Source organism: Ursus arctos, unplaced genomic scaffold (assembly GCF_023065955.2).
Source record: "Ursus arctos isolate Adak ecotype North America unplaced genomic scaffold, UrsArc2.0 scaffold_20, whole genome shotgun sequence".
NCBI lineage: Eukaryota > Metazoa > Chordata > Mammalia > Carnivora > Ursidae > Ursus > Ursus arctos.
This window is the reverse complement of record NW_026622875.1, coordinates 20,540,451-20,558,061: the sequence shown is the minus strand read 5'-3', so window position 1 is coordinate 20,558,061 and position 17,611 is coordinate 20,540,451. Positions and strand designations below refer to the sequence as shown.

The 17,611-nt window shown below is 35.0% G+C and overlaps 1 protein-coding gene across 4 annotated transcripts in view; it reads left to right on the top strand.

The window, feature by feature from the left end:
• The window catches only part of TRPC1 (transient receptor potential cation channel subfamily C member 1), a 69,697-nt gene extending 52,642 nt beyond the window's left edge, over window positions 1–17,055 (top strand). For all 4 annotated transcript variants that reach the window (XM_026497191.4, XM_026497190.4, XM_057315894.1 and 1 more), the window contains 5 exons: window positions 1,173–1,316; window positions 11,812–11,987; window positions 13,414–13,615; window positions 13,971–14,165; window positions 15,137–17,055. In XM_026497191.4, coding sequence (XP_026352976.1) covers window positions 1,173–1,316; window positions 11,812–11,987; window positions 13,414–13,615; window positions 13,971–14,165; window positions 15,137–15,364 — 945 coding nt within the window. In that variant the 3' untranslated portion in view covers window positions 15,365–17,055. The remainder of the gene's footprint in view (window positions 1–1,172; window positions 1,317–11,811; window positions 11,988–13,413; window positions 13,616–13,970; window positions 14,166–15,136) is intronic.
• The last annotated feature ends 556 nt before the right edge of the window (window positions 17,056–17,611 follow it).

The following is a 17,611-nucleotide window of genomic DNA, read 5'->3' as shown; positions in this document are numbered from 1 at the left end:
TGATTAATGTTAGTTATCTTTATACCCGCTAGAAAAAAGTTTAAGAATTCATTCTATAGTGTTTTACCACATTCTAAATCATGATTATTATTTTCTATAGCTTAAAAAGTGATGTAAATGTGATAATTTTTTGATGCCTCTATTTTAAAATTTAGAATTTGACAAAAATTTAGTTTTATATACATCTTATAATTTTATGAAGATGTAAGCTCTTCCAAGCCCAGAAAAGGTAATAGATTTTATGTTAACTATCTTTGTTTAAGACCTAAGTTTAGAATTCTTCTAAGGTGTTACAGTCAAAGAACTAAGAGATATATTTTCTGTTTTTTTAAACTAACTTATAGACTATAGAAAAAATAAACTGGTTATTTTACATCATTTTACTTTATTTAAAAAAAAAAACTGTATTCCTTTAAATGATCAGTAGTATGGAACATGTTTGTTAGGCATTTTTAGTGACCAGAGTTGTGAAATGACTAAGAAAATAAAAGTTGGTCATACATAGATAAATGGTTGAGGGTCATTGGTGTCTTATGCTGGTCTCTTTAGTTCTAGAAGTGGGGTGCTCATATAATTTTTTATCCAAACCAGGACACTTTGAGAGTGAAAGGGGGCATTAATAATTGTGCCAGGAAAGCTGCCATATAATTTGGGACTATCCAGGCAGTTTGAACATGTGGCCACACTATCTGAGTATAATAATTCACTCTCTTTCTTGGTATTTAGAAGGGAGAAGAACTTCTAGGGTTCATTCTAGAAACCTAAGTTAAAGGGCTGGTTTAATTTAATATGATAGCTAATTAACTGAGAGCAAACATACTTAAATTTTCTTAATACTTAAAGTTTGTGTTGTAGAATTTAAGGAAAACCAGTAAAGATTTCATTCATAAAAGGTTTAATGACACTTTTAAAAAATTGTTTAATTTTTTAAAACCTAAGAATTTCTGAGAAAACCTCTTTATATTAAGTAATATTGCCTCACATATGTAAAGATCTTTTATTTAGTTAAAATAATTTATTTGTATTAAAAGAAGAGAACTTTATAAAACATAAAAGGAGAGCCCCTAAAAGGGATATAAGTAATTAGTTTTCTTTCAATAGTCAGAATATTTATTTTTATTTTCCTAAGTTGAGGGAGCTATTTACCTTTGGCTTTTTCTTCCTAACTTTAGTTTCATGATTTTGCTGATCGGAAGGACTGGGACGCATTCCATCCTACTCTGGTGGCAGAAGGGCTTTTTGCATTTGCAAATGTTCTAAGTTATCTTCGTCTCTTTTTTATGTATACAACAAGCTCCATATTGGGTCCATTACAGGTAAATAATTAATTTTTCTTAAAGAATATTTGTTAGATGTCATTATTATTCTATTTTGCTGTTGGTCCACTGGAACATTGTTCTCTCATGATGTTAAAGTTAAACTTTGCTTTTGATAATAATTAACAATTGAGAGGACTCTGCGAGCTCATCTGCTTTGGTTCTGACTGAATGATAATCCTTTGCTTTCAGGTATTCAGACTTTATTAAGCTCTGGCCCATTGTCCTTCTCCCTGCAGCCCATTGATGTAGATTTGTTTAAAATATAGTTATACTTCAGACAATAGAGGAACATGAAAATCTGCTTTTTACCAAAATGAATCTCATATTTAAAATTTTCAGTGATAAATATGAGGGAAATGTTGTACAAAAAGAATTCATACTTAATGATGATTTTGAAAATAAATAAGCTATATTTTTAAAATACTCTTTCACTTTGTTTAGTAAATATTAAATGTAATAAGTTGGAAAATAGCATATTTATTTGACAGAGAGAGAGACAGCCAGCGAGAGAGGGAACACAAGCAGGGGGAGTGGGAGAGGAAGAAGCAGGCTCATAGCGGAGGAGCCTGATGTGGGGCTCGATCCCAGAACGCCGGGATCACGCCCTGAGCCGAAGGCAGACGCTTAACCGCTGTGCCACCCAGGCGCCCCGGAAAATAGCATATTTAGAACTAACAAGTTTCATAGAGTTCATGTAGTCCAGCTTTATACTTTATAGTAATTTATAGCTCAAGAAATTGAGTTTTTGAGATGGTATGTGATTTGTTCAGAGTAGTATGACTATTATCATGAAAGTCCAGGACTAAAATCTGAGTCTCTTTACATTAAAGAAAGGACTCATAATTGGTTGAATTTGCCCCACCGATTGTAGTAGTGATTGTTTTTAGAAGGTGGGGAACAACTCTGTTACATGAGTAGCTCTACATAGACTGTAAGTTATGAGTCTGAAAGTCTGAGTAATATTAATTTTTTCTCACTAAGTCAAAATGTACTAAGAATGTAGATGTTTAAAAACATTTTTAGGGGCGCCTGGGTGGCACAGCAGTTAAGTGTCTGCCTTCGGCTCAGGGCGTGATCCCAGCGTTCTGGGATCGAGCCCCACATCAGGCTCCTCCGCTAGGAGCCTGCTTCTTCCTCTCCCACTCCCCCTGCTTGTGTTCCCTCTCTCGCTGGCTGTCTCTATCTTGGTCAAATAAATAAATAAAATCTTTAAAAAAAAATAAAAATAAAAATAAAAAAATAAAAACATTTTTAAAGGAGATGTTTTAAATAGAGGATATAATTACCTTCTCCAAATAGAGATATGAAAATAAAATACATAGGAAAAACTTGATTTGATTTGGCTTGTGCTATCATCCTGAAACAGTGTTTCCTAAAGTGTGGTTTCCTTAACCACGTCCTATGAGGTGCTCTGACTGAAGTAAGTCAGACACACTGCATTCCATATAACTCTTTTGGGAATTCACAGTGCACATTATCGTATTAAAGCTTATGAGAAAGAAGTAAAGAAACTTGTGTAACCTTGTTCAAACGATCATTGCATAAACTCATTTAATGTCATACTCAGTTTTCATTAGACACGCTCAAGTCTCTGTTTTTCTCCAAAGCAATAGTATGTGAAACACTGGTTTAGACTGTTATTTTGATTTAATTTTGCCACTAATATCTTCTATGAATGTTTTAGTCAAGATTCAACAGTATTTTTTACATGTGTGTTGATTTTTTTAAATTTTTTATTTTATTTTAATTTTTTAAGTTAAAAACTGATGATATCACCAAGTTTCTATACTGGAAATTTTTTTATAGATTTCCACAGACAGTTAAAAAGGAAAAGTATGCTATTGTTTCTTAGTGAATTATCTCTTTACTTTTCTTAGAACTGTTGAGTCGGGTCTTCTTTTTTTTTTTTTTTTTTTTTTAAGATTTTATTTATTTATTTGACAGAGATAGAGACAGCCAGCGAGAGAGGGAACACAAGCAGGGGGAGTGGGAGAGGAAGAAGCAGGCTCCCAACGGAAGAGCCTGATGCGGGGCTCGATCCCATAACGCCGGGATCATGCCCTGAGCCGAAGGCAGACGCTTAACCGCTGTGCCACCCAGGCGCCCCTGAGTCGGGTCTTCTGATGTAGTCTCTTCCCAAAAGACTATAGTTGTGTATACAAATACTGCATAGATAGGTATTTGTCATTTCAGCTGTTGTTGTGTGTTTTTCTCCTCCAGCACGATAGTTTATATTATCCTAATAGCCATAGAACTACAGATAATTTAGGTGAAGCCAACAAATATTTATTGTGTTCCTGTTTTTTAAAAAGTCTGCAGGTTAATCATAATATATGCTTAAATATTATGATGTAGTTCAGCAAGTGATTTTTAAAAAACTCTCTTTATTAAGGTATACTTTGCATACAGTAAAATACACCCATCTTAACTGCATAATTTGATGAGTTTTGCAAATGTGTAAATTTGTTTAATCACCACCATAATCAAGATAGAGAACATGTGCATCACGCCATAAAGTTTCTTGGTACCTTTTTGCATTTAGTACTCCCCTTGCTCTCTCCCCAGGCAACCATCGTTGGGATAGGCTAGTCTCAGAACTGAAGGATTTGGAAATACAAATAGGATTAGTATGGTATTACAAGGCAAATCTTCCCAGACAGAAGGTTGTCTGCAAACTTTAGTGTTACTGATTCTCGTGGTCAAAAGCTCCCTGCTCCAAGTTGTTATATCAAGTATGCTGCAGGAAGAAGGAGGAAAGGCAGAGGGCAAAAGGCAGAAAGCATGGGCCAGCTGTCTTTCTCTTTTTATCAAGAGAGCAGTCATTTTCCCTGGAGCCCTCCCAGATGTTTCCACTTACAACTCATTGGCCTGAATTTGGTCACATGGTTATTTGTAGCTACAAGGAAGTCTGAGTAGGTGAGTACTTTTAATTGAGCATATTGCCCCCCAAGAAATCAAGGTCTGGTTAGTAAGGAAGAGGGCAAAAAATAGATATTGAATAGGAATCTGTAGATTCATATTTTCAGGCTTTTACTTAAAGAAGTTTTCAAATAAAGACATTAGTTTTCCTGTGCAGTCTTACTAACATGACAGATTTGTATTGCATAATTCTGCCAAAATATTCTAGAAAAAATTAGAAGATTTATAATATATTTTTCCATTTTGTTCATCATAAGGATCTCAATTAAAATGGAATGATTCAGTTATGAATGTAAAACTAAAAGAAATGCAGAAAGAAAATTGACAGTAAGTTAATTACTTTAGCAAAAGTGTAATTTTTTTCCTTTATGTATATAACCTGCTATGTCAGATAATGTTTTTATGTGATTACTGCAGTTGGTTTTTAAATTTATCTCCATATACTAACATTTTTTCCTTCCAAATTCTTGTAGATTTAGAAGTTGACAGACTTTTATTTTAACTGGATATATAACCTGTGTTAAGGGTACAGATCTCTCCCTTGGTTAGAATGACCATATGTTATCATCCAAATAGAAACACTTCGGGGAATACTAACTAGGGAAAACAAGTGGAAACTGGGACTCTCCTAGGCAAATGAAGGTTACAGGAATAACATATAGTAGAGTACATAAAATGGTTCTATATTTAGCAGTGATTGAGTCCTCTATTCTAGTACTTAACATTTTTATGATTGTGTTCATTAAATTTATAACTTATGTTGTAGGTAGCCTTTGGAAGGTGACCTTATATGTCTGGCTCTACTTACTTTGTAGCCATCTCTCACTGTTCTCATCTCTTTTACTGAAATTCTTCTCCATCTGGGCCAAGGCCAGTCACTAATCTCATACATGTCCCATGCTCTTCCACCTCCATGTCATTGTTTATGTTATTACCCTGTTTAGAATGTCCCAGCCAGGGGCGCCTGGGTGGCTCAGTTGTTGAGCGTCTGCCTTCGGCTCAGGTCATGATCCCAGTGTCCTGGGATTGAGCCCCGCGTCAGGCTCCCTTCTCAGCAGGAAGCCGGCTTCTCCCTCTCCCACTCCCCCTGCTTGTGTTCCCTCTCTGGCTGCCTCTCTCTCTGTCAAATAAATAAATAAAATCTTAAGAAAGAACGAAAGAAAGAAAGAAAGAAAGGAAGGAAGGAAGGAAGGAAGGAAGGAAGGAAGGAAGGAAGGAAGGAAGAAAGAAAGAAAGAAAGAAAGAAAGAAAGAAAGAAAGAAAGAAAGAAAGAAAGAAAGAAAAAGAAAGGAAGGAAGAAAAAGAATGTCCCAGCCATTCCTCTGCTTGTTGAAATTTTATTTATTTATTCAACAAATATTTATTGAGTTCCTGGTAGGTACTGGACACTAAGGATACTAAAATGAATAAGCTCCAATATCTCCTTAAGGAGCTCACAATACCTTGAGGGTGACAAGCAAGCATGACATTTACAGCGGTAATTGTTGTTACAGACAGCTCAGAAAAAGGGCACACACTTCAGGTTAAGGCACTTCCCAGAAGAGATGACACTGGAATTAAGTCTTGAAAGATGAGTAGAAAGGAAGTGGGTTAGGGCGTCCCAGGGAGAGAGAACATGTACCAGCTTTAGGGCTCTTGCCACTGGAAAATCCATTCCTACACTCCTGCTCCCTTGCTAATGAATAACTCCATCCAATGAACTTGATACTTTGAACCTCTAATGAGCACTTTCTAAAGCTTGTCTTAATTGTAAGACAATTAAAATTTAGCTTGTCTTAAATTCCAGATGATGTTATTTCTACTGAATTGAAAAGTCCCTGAGGATGGGGAATATATCTTTATTTTTTCATCTGTACTTTACTCACTGCCTTGCCATAGTAGTTACTTACTGTTTGTTAAATTGAATTGAAAAACTGGTTAGAATGGGCTTGGGTAGAGACAAGTGCTGATTGGTGCATGAAAAGAAAAAAGCTGATGGAGAAATAGGACAATATCCTAGCTGTCCTTGGAGCTGCTTATTCAAAATATATTCAGCAACCACATTTGTTGGACATTTCATGTGGGCCAAGCACTGTGCTGTTTTCCACTTATTTAATCCTCATCACGACCCTTGCTGTTTTTTATTTCCATTTTACAAATGGGGGATCTAAGGCTTAGAGAGGTTCAGTAGTTCACAGAACTAGACACAGGTAGAGTTAAGAGTTGAACCTGAGTCTGTCTGAATCCACAGACCAACCTGCTCTTTGAAGTTAACTCTTCTGCTTTTATGAAGGATGCCAGCTAATACACAGCAGCAGATATGAGTTATGGTTGGGCATAAATCAGTAATGTTCTACATCTTAACAAAAAAAGACACGAGATAGAATCTAAAAAGAAAGGTGGCAATTGTAATAATAACAGTTAATATTTGAGCCCTTAATGTGGGTACTATTCTAAGATCTTTATTTTCATTAAATCCTCACAACCGTTCTAAGAGGCAGACTCTTTTATTTCCATTTCACAGAGGAAGAAACTGAGGCATAGAGACATTAAGTAACTTGCACAGGGTCACACAGCTGGTAAGTAGCTGAATTGGGATTCCAACCCAGGTGGTTTGGCTCCAGAGCTAATGATCTTCACCACTCTGCTAAGTTGCCCCTCTGTTTTCAATGCTACAGAATAATGTGATTCCCTCGTTAACTTTTATTGTACGACACTTCTTTGGGTAGGCTTTAATAACTTACAAATTTTAAAAATTCTTCCTGGTTTATCCACGTGTTTCCAATGAATTAGACGACCTTTAGCACTTGTAGTTGGGTCATAAGACAGAAAGGACAAGACAGGCCCAACCAACTGGGTTCAAAATCTTGTTCCATAACTTAACTGTTACTTCATCTCTGTGAGTCTCAGTTTCTGTGTCATTGTTGTGAGGATTAAATGAATCAGTAAATGGGTATATAAGATGCATCTCATAGCAGAGTCCCTGACACATGATTAGTTTTACATAAATGATTAGATCCGTTCCTCCATTCACTGTATAGTTAGTGGAGTTAACTGTGGCAGACCTGAAACATAGTACAAGGAAACTTGGAAGGTAAATGTAGTGTCTGACACATGAATACGTACTTTATTCCTAGGGAATTATTTGGCTTTACTGGATAGTTACTAGATTTGATTTACTGGTCTGTAACACATTAATGGCATATTGTCCTTTGCAGTGAGTAAAGAGTGATTTCAGGTGCCTTGGATTTTAGCATATACTGGGGATGGACAATTTTTTTTTTAAGAAGAATAAATGTTACAGTTAGAGGGAAACTTAGAGGTAATGTAATCTAGGAGTTCCCAAATTGGTGAGGCTCCGTCAGAATCACCAGGGGAGCATGTGAAACCTTCATTTCTAAGTCCTGCCCTCAGAGATACTCATTAAATAGATTGGGGTGAAGTCTGACAAATTTTTAATAGCGTGTAGGTAAGTGAGTCTGATGTAGCATATGACCATGCCTTTTATAGGTCAGCAAACCGAGGCCCAGCTTACAGTGTTAGAAAAAAAGACTTGGTGCAAAATGTTAATTAACAGTTAAATTTTTTTTGGATATTTATTCATGCATTAATTCAATAAGCCCTGCTGTGTGGGAGAACTGTTACATGAGAATGAAATCTTTCTTAATTGTACACAGCCCCAAATTTTTAATGGGAGAACTAAGATAAAAACCACAAAGCAATGTTTCAGAAAAGCTCTTGCAAGAAGTTAGAAGCGAGAATTGAATTCTGCCTCTGCCATCTATTGGTTCTGTTACCCTGAACAATTCACTGTATCTCCGTGAGCTTCAGTTTGTCACTTAGAAAAATAGAGATAATACTAGCCTTTCCCATCCTGCAAAGTAAGTAAGAATACATGATACCTCTTAGAAAATGATAGAGTTGTATAAAAAGTAATGTGTTCAACATTTTCACTAATATGCTGGGCTCTGGGGCTTACTGACGTGCCTGCTCTTAAAGACTGCTAGAAGAGGCAAACATACATATTGTTATAAAGTGAAAAATAGTATTTTAGAGATTACAGACAAAGTACTTTGGAGCATAACTGAGGGGGTGCCTGGAGAGAGTCAGGAAAGCTTCTTAGAGAAGGTGACATTTGATCTGGGCCTTGAAGGGATGAGAAGCTTGCCTGGCAAAGACCAGAGAGTCACATGTACGAAAATGTGGAGTCCTAAAAGCATGGCGTGCTCAGACAAGACAGAATGTCTTTTGTAGTTGGACAGTGGGTGGCCACTGGAGAGATGAGGCTGAAAAAAATAGACTGAGCTGGACTCTGAAGGCCTCTGTGCCAGGAATTTGAATCTTATCACACATGCAAGGGAGATTTTGAGTGTGAATGCTTGATTAGATAGAACTTTTAGACAGGTAGGGCACCTGGGTGGCTCAGTTGTTTAAGCGTCCGACTCTTGATTTCGGCTCAGGTCATGATCTCAGGGTTGTGGGATTGAGCCTCTCATGCCCAGCTGGTGCTCAGCAAGGAATCAGCGTGGGATTCTCTCTCTCCCTCTGATCCTCCTTCCCACATTCTCTGTCTCTGTCTCGTAAACAAATAAATGAAATCCTTTTTTTTTTTTTTTAAGAACTTTTAAACAGGTTACTATGGCTTTTTCTGGAGAAAGATTTGGAAGGAGAATGACTAGAGGTTGTCATTATTATTGCTTCACTAGCAAGTTTTTTAATTTAACACTTGATATGAACCCTAATGATACCAGCCTTTGCCGTCAGGCATTTGGCATGTTTTTGCTGTTCTACACAGTGCACTGTGTAGAGGACTTTGCCTCTTTTAAATTATTTCCTAAGGATAAATCTCCAGTAGCATTAACATATCGGAAGATATGATCCTTATAGTGCCTCAGTATTTATGTTTCTCTACAAAAGGATGTGTTAATTTTTGGTCTCACAAGCAGTATAAAAGCACACTGTTTCACCATATTCAATAGCATTTGGTACTAAGTTATAATGTGTTGGTCGTCTGCTTTCATTTCCATTTTTCTGATTACTAGGAAGGATGTATATATTTTTCTTTGTGGGTACCAGTATTAACTCTATGTAAATTCAGTATTGATATTTTAACTACCTTTTCTTTTAATTTCTTAATTTTCCTATTTCTTGAGTAAAATTGCTAAGTAGTTTAAAATAAGTAAATATTTTCAACAGCATGATTATTATTTTTACAAATAAATAAGCCTCATAATCTGTCTCAGACTAAAATAGATTTACTGGTTTTAAATTTTGTCTTTCACATGAAATATGGGGTGAGTGTGGTCTTTCCATTATGCTCACCTCAGTGATATCCACTGTGGCTAGTTTTAATTCTTCCATCTTATGTAAGAACTAATATCATGCTTTTAAAGAACAGTCCTTGAAGTTTGTGTTTTTGGGTTTTTTTAAATTAAATATTGTTCATCTTGATACTGAAATTGAATTACTTACTCTTTAAAACTAAGTAATGTTAGGGGCCCCTGGGTGGCTCAGTCAGTTAAGCATCTGACTCTTCATTTCAGCTCAGGTCATGATCTCATGGTCATGGAATTGAGCCCCGCATACAGCTCCTTGTGCAGCAGGGAGTCTGCTTGAGGATTCTCTCTCCCTCTCTCTTTGCTCCTCCCGTCACTCCTCCCCACACTCGCTCTCTTTCTAAAAATAAGTAAATAAATCTTTTAAAAAATAACTTATCATGTTAAATTAAGACTTCTCTTTTGGACTAAATTTTTTAAATTAAAATTGTAACGTCATAGATGGTCACTCTTGGGAAACCCTATTTACCTATAGATTCACTTACAGTGTCTTAAGTTTTCTTCAAAGACAGTCTTTTGTAGCTATCTAAAGCAGTTACTGCATTCTTACTGTCCTAACTTATTAAGTTCTGTAGTTGGATGGCATGGCTTTATCTAAGCACTCACAGTCTGAATAAATTATTTCTTTTCCAAGATGATTCAGTATAAAGCTGTTATTGACTAAGAGGGAAATGTATTTATTCTCTTTTTCACACATTTCAAACTTCTGAACCTAAAAGCTCTCTATTTCTAATCTCAAAATTTTGCAAGGGGAAGTGAGAGAAGCACAAGACTTCTAAAAGTACCATACGGCCTAGTCAAATGTGCAACTCAGGCATATTGGACCTCTCCAGTGCTGCAGAGTCTGGGTCACCAGCTTGTGGTGTGCCTAAAAAATTTTAGCACACCTCTTCTACTTAATTAGCTGGCTCACTTCAGTGGGTTAGAGGGGTTTGGCCACTTGCATGTCACCACCATTTTGTATCATTGGTAAGTGGCATGTCTTATTTTAGCAGGTTTGAAGCAGTGAGAAATTTTATTTGAAGCTGAATTTAATTAACTATATAAAATTGACCTGTAAATCTTGAGGAAGGATTATTTTTAAACACTATGTTTTTTGTATTGTAAAAGTAATAAATGCATATAGTAAAGAAAATTCAAAGGAAAAAAGTCTGCCTTCTAACCCCTAGTCCTACCTTCCATAGATAAGCACTGTTAACAGTTTCTTGTGTAAACTTCCAGAACTTTTCTGTGCATATTAAATCCTGTCTGTATGAAAATGTATACCTGGTTTATCCTTCAAAAAATTAGAAACGAGAACTGTTATAATACTATTCTCTACCCTGCTTTTTTGATTTAGCATTTCGTAGACCTTATTTTGTGCCAGCACATAGAGATATACTTCATTCTTTTTAACAATATTTAGGATGTTCTAATTTTTTTTGCTACCTCTAACAGTGTTGCAGTGAAAATCCTTGTATATACACACATCTTTACTATTTCCTATCTATTGGCTAAATTCTAAGGGATAGAATTTCTGGGTAAAAAAGGTAATATCAAATTATTCTTCAAATTTGTATGCTTATTTAAATACCAAGAATGTATGAAAAGTACCTATTTCCCATTTTTTTAAGGAGTATTGGAGGACAATGAAATTAAGCTTGAATAAACTTCTAGACGCACCTCACATGTCTACATTACAATAGGTACCCATGTACTAGACCTACTCATCTGGCTTCACACATACTATTTTCTTATAATTGACCTAAAATGAAAGAAAATTGACCACATTGGCAAAGGAGATTAGAGCAGTCCTGGAGGAGGAAATGCTATCTTTTGGGAATTAGTTTAGAATTGGTCACAAAAATGAAATACTTTATGTCATAAGATTTTATAGTTGTAAATTTTAAGAAGCTGTAAATATAAGCATTTATTTCCCTTTAGGCTTGAGCAAAGAATTTTCCTTTTATTCCTTGCAAATTAGGCTTTCCTTAAATCTCCATGTCTCAGCCTCTGACTTCATCACAGCAATATCCTCTGCACACCTGGTCCAGATTCAAGAAATGTGCCATCCAGAACTCACAGTGCTGGCATGCTTAGAAAGGCTTTTTGTTAGGCAATGAGACTTTTGATGTTTTAAAAATACAGAACCATCTTCACCAGATGGAATAAAAGGAGTAGACTGTGGGTCATATGTTTGTTTTCCTTTTATTGCCTGGTCATTTAATATTTAGTTTTCCTGATAATTTTAACCAACACCTATATAATACATTCCACAGATTTCAATGGGACAGATGTTACAAGATTTTGGAAAATTTCTTGGGATGTTCCTTCTTGTTTTGTTTTCTTTCACAATTGGACTGACACAACTGTATGATAAAGGCTATACCCCGAAAGAACAAAAGGACTGTGTAGGCATCTTCTGTGAACAACAAAGCAATGATACCTTCCATTCGTGAGTGTCTTTTAAAAATTTTAGTAAATATATTTCTCTCTTTCTATTGTGCTATATATGAATTAGTACCTAGAGAAATAGAACTTCAAATTTTCTCTAAGACATTGTTTTTTAATAAGAAATACTTATTTTTCATGAATCATTTGATAGTTATCTTTATATAAGTAGAATCTCGAGTAATTAGTAGGCCCAAGATATTACATTGTTTCCCCCACTGTAATCTGTTTTAACAGAGGAACTCGTGGCATTTTGCACAGTTAGTATTTTGGGCAGGACAGTTTTCTGTTAGTCCTATATATTATAAGACTTTCAACATTTCTGCCCTTCACATAGTAAATGTCAGTAGCAACTGTCCATCATTGTTACAGCCAAAACAATCTCTCGCATTTTCAACATTTAGTAGGCCATCACTAGAATTGAGAATCATCAGAGCTTCATCAACAATTTTTTTCTCTAATTTGCTGTATCATAAGAAATTGAACAATCAGTTGTGAGGCAGAGAAAATACCTCCCCTCATTTTAAAATAACATAATGGAGAAGGGGTGTGGACTTACTCATTTATTGTGTTTCTGTTATGTACCAACTATTTAGATATTCTCATGTCATCTTATTTAAGAAATAAGATTAAATGAATAATAAGTATTCATTTAACACCTTCTGTGTAACAGACCCTGTTCGAAGTCCTGGAACAAAGTACCACTGAACAAAACTACCTCATGGAGCTTATATTATTATATTACAGTGAGATGATATAGTCAATAAAAAGAGAAATAAAATATATAGTATATTGCACAATAAAAGGAGCTAAAGAGACCAAGCTTGGGCCAGGGAGGCTATATGTGTGAGAGATTGTAGTTTTAGATAGGAGACTGGGGAAGGCCCCACAAGAGATGGCATTCCAGTAAAGATATTAAGCTAATAAAGAATCAAGACCTGAAGAAGACGGCTGGAGGAGGAGCCTTAGCAGATAGAGGGAATGGCAAAGGCAAATGCCCTGAGATGGGAGTATGGCTGGCAAGTTCAGGGAAAAGCCAGGAGGCCGGTGTGGATGGGATGTAGTCAACCTGAGAGAAGCTTGTAGGAGATGTAGAACCTTGTTGAAACTCCTAAGGACTTAGGGCTATGGAGATTGAGAGCCATTTGAAGTTTTTGAGCAGAGAGTGGCAACATCATATTAGGCATTAACGGTATCTTAGAGGCTGCTTTGTTGAGAATAGACAGAAAAGCAGTGAGAGGTTAAACAAAAGTAATTTATCCTCCTTTTGGGTTTATTTCTTTGTTTAAGTTAAGGCATATCTGTTGGGTTCAACCTCATTCATTTTATAAAGTATTATTCTTAGGTTTTCAATGTTTTATGAAATTCCTCATTTTTGCTAATTAATTTCTTTCATTTCCTTGTAAACAGAAATGTAATTTTCTTTACAGGTTCATTGGCACTTGCTTTGCTTTGTTCTGGTATATTTTCTCCTTAGCACATGTGGCAATCTTTGTCACAAGATTTAGTTACGGAGAAGAGTTGCAGTCCTTTGTTGGAGCTGTTATTGTTGGGACGTACAATGTCGTGGTTGTGATTGTGCTTACCAAGCTGCTGGTGGCAATGCTTCATAAAAGCTTCCAGTTGATAGCAGTAAGTGTTCATTCTTTTAAAAACTTTATATTCTTTCAGATCATACCAAATGTATGCAGTAGATAAGGCAACCAAGATTATAAGAATTAAGAGTTAGTATTATTTTTAAATTAAATATAGATTTTTAAATGTAAGTAAGGTATATTAACTGCAAATCTTGAACCAAATTTTCACCTACAAGATGTGCAAACATTTGGACAGCAAACATTTGGACAGCTTAAAATGATCTCTCTCTCTCTTTCTCCCCCTTCTCCCCTCTACCTCTCTCCCTTGCTCCTTCTGCCCTCCCCTCCCCTGTGTGTGCGTGGGGGGGGGGGTTCATATAAAATATTGCTTTTTCATTTGCCACTTACAGAATCATGAAGACAAAGAATGGAAGTTTGCTCGAGCAAAGTTATGGCTTAGCTACTTTGATGACAAATGTACATTACCCCCACCTTTCAACATCATTCCTTCACCAAAGACTATTTGCTATATGATCAGTAGCCTCAGTAAGTGGATTTGCTCTCATACATCAAAAGGCAAGGTTAAACGGCAGAACAGTTTAAAGGTAAGAAATTAAAATCACAACTTGGAAGTTTTAACAGTTGCAAATCTCAGATGTTTCCTAAAGTGTAAATATGTCCTAGGTCTCCTTAAAGCCTAGGACTGTCTACTTTTTTTCACTCATATATCCCTAATACATGGCATATTATCTAACATAAAGTAAGGATTCAATATGTGAAAGGGAGAGCTGTGACTTTTTATGAAATCTTTTCTCACAGTTTTAAAATATGGAAAATATTTAGAATACCTCTTCTGTCAGCATAGATAAAGATTGACTACTAGAGCCATCTCATATTTTTCCAGTTCTTGAAAGTTATTCAGTACATAAATAATTCAGTACACGTTGCTATAAACCAGAGGTTGGCAAACTTTTCCTATAAAGGGCCAGATAATAAATACTTTGGACTTTCCAGACAGACAAAATCAAAGATGTTATATGAATATAACAAGTAAGAACACAAATATCCATAAAATCTTTATTGGTGAAATTAAAAGTGTAATAATCATTGAGTAATAATTTTTTGTAATACAGATCTACTAATGTAAAGAATGGAATTCCATTTTGGGAGGGGGGAATAACATTTTGTTTAATTGGGGTTCAAAATTTGTGTTCCCTATCATCAAATTAATTACAAATATTCATCTGTAAAAATCATTCTGAGCTTACATAGGCCATAAAAAATTAGGAAGTGGGCCATATTTGGCCTGTGGGTTGTGGTTTGCTAATCCATCCTGTAAACTGAAGATTCCTAAGACTATTGTTAAATCAAGAAAAGCATCCAGGTGAATAAGTAAAACAAATGTGCAGGCTGTATTTGTTTTAAACAAGTGTTGGATATTAATTTGTAACACACAGTGCCAAAAATACAGTCTAATAATACATGTGTTTGTGTCTGTGAATGTTTTTTTAAAATCCACCTCATTTAAATATGGTTTATGTCCATTGTTAGTACCATGCAATTGTTTGTTTTGAAGGAATGGAGAAATCTGAAACAAAAGAGGGATGAGAACTACCAAAAAGTGATGTGCTGCTTGGTGCATCGTTACCTGACATCCATGAGGCAGAAGATGCAAAGTACAGATCAGGCAACCGTGGAGAACCTAAATGAACTACGCCAAGATCTGTCAAAATTCAGAAATGAAATAAGGGATTTACTTGGCTTTCGGACTTCTAAATATGCTATGTTTTATCCAAGAAATTAACCATTTTCTAAACCATGGAGAGAATAGTTTTCAGTAATAGACCTGAAAGACTGCATTTGCATAATTTGTGATTAAATCACTAAGATACTTATTGAAATTAAAGTGAAGAATTATGTAAAAGCCATTCTTTAAAATATTTATAACATAAATATATTATGTAAAATATGTATATAGAATTAGTTTTTTAAAATCCTCTGTTAGTAGCTTTTTGCAGGAGCAAAACAGATTAAGTAGATAGGTTTTCTTAGCATGCTGCTTGGTTTTCTTACTTGAACAGTGCTTTAATTCTTTTTATGTTGAAGAAGGGCAGTTGTAATTGTACGCATTGCCAGAAGGTTTTGTAAAATGAAGATCAGCAGATGTGGGCTGATCTCCATCCATAGGACACACCTGAAATGTAGTAAGTCATGGTTTTTAAAATCTCTGTTTTAGGAGTTAACATGTAGTTCAGTATTTATTGTTCAGGAGTATAGTTTTATCTAAAATAATAGTCTATTTTTTTTATTTTGTTATAATCCTATGTAACAAAGGAAAACCTCTAATGGATGTTTGAATCTATTTATGTCTCTATAAATTTCAATTCACTTCAGTTTTTGTTATTGTAATATATTTACTTTTACATGGTTGTAATCACTTTATATTTTTTATTTTGTTTTTTTTTTCACTTAATAGTATTTTATATATACATTTCCATGTATTGATATAGTCCACATATTTAAATTTTTATAGAATTACATATAGTTTTTGAAAAATATAGTTAGTAGACTTTTCATTTTATAGCAATCGAGTATTTGAGTATGTTTATAGGTTTGCACTGGTATTTCACTAAGGTTAAGCATTTGGTGGCTTTTAATTTTTCTTTATCATAATAGTGCTATAATCTTTTTCAGGTTGGAGTGACTGTTCATAGTTGTAAAGCTAACCCAAAATAAGGATTTAGAAGATACTTTACCTTTTGTGGTCACAACCTGTTTTGTTTTTGTAAACACTGGAAGACCCTTAAAGGCAAGGATTTATTTTATATTTGGACTAAGGTTCTTGAACTAATCTCCCAAAGTATTTTCCACAGAATTTAACATAGCTTCTATAAAAGTGACTTCTTGCTTATTTGTGGATCATTCTTGCTGCTTAAGATGAAAAGCCTTGATTTTTTTAAAATTGGAAAATAAAATATGTATTTAAATGTTTTTCCTGTGTTCATGTAAGGGATGTAGTTTAAAAAGTTTCACAGGCTATTGCTTATGTTTTCTTGCAGCATTTCTAGTTAAGAGGTTATTAGGTATATGATTATCTTCTTAACTGAATTTCAGATGGTCTTAAGGCCATAGGGTGCAGGTAACCCTTGGTCCCTAAGCACCACTGATCCAGGGTTCATTGGCTAAATATATTGGTATTGTGTTTCATCTTGCTTTTTACTCTTTATTTTTTAATTTCCAAATTGTAAGTGTTCCCTTTTTGGGGAAAATTCTTATAAAAATGTTTATTGTAAAGTTATATATTTTGTCTACAATGGGATTATGCACTTCCCAATTGGGATTTTACATCAGGATTTTTAGTCATTCTAAAAAATACCTAATTATTAAATCAAAATATTTATAGAGTGCCTACTGTATGCATGAGTTACTTATGAGGTATATTTTGAATGACAGCATATTGTAAGAAAAAAGGTAAATAAACTTGATATTAGATTGTAAGTTGGCAGAGTCTATTTATTGTATTCTCATATACTTTTATACTTTTTTATTGAAATATAATTCACCTAGCATAAAATTTACTCTTTTAAAGTGTATAATTCAGTGTTTTTGTTTTTTTAAAGCATGGTAAGGAAGGTCTCAAATGTAAAACAGCATCAGACCCCTTTGTGCCCCACCTCCAGTGGCTGTCATATTGAACGGTTCTGGCTGTTTCTTACATTTATAAATAACCAGTTTTGAAATAATATGTTCACACAAAGAAAGACCTGTATGCGAACATTTATAGCAGCTTTATTCACGATCCCGAACTGGATCACTGAGAACAACCAAATGTCCGTCAACTGGTGAACGGATAAACAAACTGTACTTCCATACAGTGGATACTTATTTACTCAGTGATGCAAACTTGTATCAGACTTCAGTCAGAGTAGCAGAACTACTAGGATATTTGCAGGCATACCTGTATGTTTGTATAGCGATTTGTTTACAGGGATTTGCTGTTACACAGTTGGGGTTAGTTAAGCAGTCTCTGTGAGGCTGTTGTTTCTGCACC